Source organism: Olea europaea, chromosome 6 (assembly GCF_002742605.1).
Source record: "Olea europaea var. sylvestris chromosome 6, O_europaea_v1, whole genome shotgun sequence".
Taxonomy (NCBI): Eukaryota; Viridiplantae; Streptophyta; class Magnoliopsida; order Lamiales; family Oleaceae; genus Olea; species Olea europaea.
In genome coordinates this window covers 28,806,645-28,808,956 of record NC_036242.1, presented here as the reverse complement: position 1 = coordinate 28,808,956, position 2,312 = coordinate 28,806,645, and the positions used below count along the sequence as shown (strand labels likewise).

Below are 2,312 nucleotides of genomic sequence, written 5' to 3'. Positions count from 1 at the left end.
TAAATAAATAAATAAATAAATAAAATAAAAAATTTCATCATACCTTTTAGAATGTACACCATTCGCAGATGCACCAGATGTTTTACAAGGTTCAGTATCCTTCCCAATAACCATATTCAAACTGGATACATTTCCCTCAGATACTTTGTTGGGCAGTTTTTCCTTCCCCTCAGATGACTTACCATCCAGTTCCATGTAGCCAGGAGTGTTAGGCTATAAATCAAATTGAAAATAATTTACCAAGAGTTCATGGGAAAATCTTGTCAGCAATGGAATTATAATTAAAACAATAAAGGAGAAGAAAGTTAGGGGATATAACAAGCGGTATGGTAACTCACAGAGGCTTCAGCAATACCATTTGGTGATGGCATAGCAAAAGGACTGAAAGGGTATGATCCCTAATCAAGTATAAAGACAGCATATAATGTTTGTGGATTCAATAAAGGAATATGATCTAGCCATGCACTAACAAACAAAGCAACAAGATACCGGAGGTATAGATGGATGTGCATATATGCCCCCAGGGGGATACAGTGCAACATATGGATGTGGTGGAGTGTTGAATGGTGGCATAAATTGCTGCATAATAATTATTTCAAACAAAAAATTACAATCTTCAAATTAATCAATAAATTTTCAAGGGTAAATAGCAACATCAATTGGTATGGAGATGATTAATTTAATTGCCCACATAAGCGTATCTTTAATCTTTCTCAGGCAGTTGGGGACTTGGGCTCACATTAAAATATAACTATGAATCAAGTTCGGGATGAATGTGCCTCACACACCTAATTATTTTCTTTGCACTGTACCTGCCCAGTAGAAACAGCAAGCTTTATATAAGAGCTACTTAACCATGCTTTTTCGGAAATGTCAAGTGACTTAGGAGAGTGCAAAACATTTTAACATAGAAGGCGAATATGTTCAGACAAATAAAAGATGGTTTGCCAACTTTTATGTCTTTCTCTCAAGGAGGGGGAGATCGTCCAGGGTGGGTAATGCACCAAAGAAGAAGATCAATCCAGTGGGAATCCAGAAGCATGCTGATGAAGCAATTATATTGAACGTAGTTCGCATTTATTCAGTCATTCTTCCTTTTCCCTAGGTTTTAGGAGTCAATAAATCTTTCTTCAGTTTAATGCACATGGGCTGCTGGCAATCACATTTTATATAATTGAGCATTACTAGTTTAATTTATGATTGAGCAATCCAAAACATGTTTTATATGTGTGATCAATCATAAAATGTAGATACGGTGTTCAAAGAAGACAGAGAAATCGACCCATGAAGCTTATCCCACTCAGAATTAAGCCATGTCAAGCTGTCTCATTAACTTGGTCCTATCATGGATTGTCCCTGTTTTGTTTACTCTTTAAAGTTCCTTGTTAGCGCGAGTATAAATTAATTTTTAAAACAACATAAGTAAGCAAATAAAGGAAATGAAGAATAAATTATGGATCATATAGGTCCTCTCGGGAACTTCTAACTAGAGAAAGCTCGTGCAAATATCATGGAATAAGGTTTCTTGATCCAATTCCGTTCCATAAAATAAAACTTCGACACTGTAGGGATTGTTAAGGAGACTAGATGAATTTACTAATTCGTGACCTCGACTAAAACTTCTTTTTCGGTGCTAGAATAATGCTTAAGAAAGCCTTGCATTCATGTAATAACACCTGCAACGTGAAATAATAGATAGCTAATACTTAAGACAAACAAAAATGCAAAAAAAGGTACCTGAACTCCCCATATATATGGGTGCGGTTGGGGACTTGATGCCAAGAACGCATGTGGAGGCACCTGCACAGCCACAAACTGTTCCTACAACTACCAATGCTAAAATGTTGACAAATGAGGTATCTTCTAGAAATCTTTAACCTGATAGGCAGCCCATTCAGCAGTGACCGTACCAGAAGTTGCTGAATTCTGCGCCTAAAAATCTCAAAAACAACAAAAACTAAGTAAACGAACAAAATAATTCTCAACTACTAACACGAACATGCATAATAATCACGAATCCGCTCACAATATTACCGGCAAATCAAAAGTTCTTGACTCCTTTGTTTCTTTCACCTCTTTAGAAGATTTATCCATCTCAGACTTCTTAGTACTATCCCTCATTTAGACTACACCGCTTCCTCCAGTATCACTCAGACCATCCGTTATAAAACTGAATGTACATCCATTCAGAACAAAAACACCCTGCTACAGCAGAAGTACAAACAATCATACACTTTGCCCAGCACATTTAAACTTAAGATGCCTCCGGGACATATGCAAAGGATAGGAGTGAGGTTATCTTACGCCTTGCT

The 2,312-nt window shown here is 36.8% G+C and overlaps 1 protein-coding gene across 1 annotated transcript; it reads right to left on the bottom strand.

Moving 5' to 3' along the window:
* Positions 1-33: 33 nt before the first annotated feature.
* LOC111396365 (bZIP transcription factor 68-like) lies at positions 34-2,306 on the bottom strand (the record flags this gene model as incomplete). Its single annotated transcript, XM_023022786.1, has 6 exons — positions 2,035-2,306; positions 1,879-1,932; positions 1,738-1,800; positions 490-579; positions 339-398; positions 34-213 (listed from the first exon to the last, which is right to left on the bottom strand). Coding segments are annotated over exons 1-6 (534 nt in total), but the record flags the coding sequence as incomplete, so codon positions are not given.
* Between the last annotated feature and the right edge of the window lie 6 nt (positions 2,307-2,312).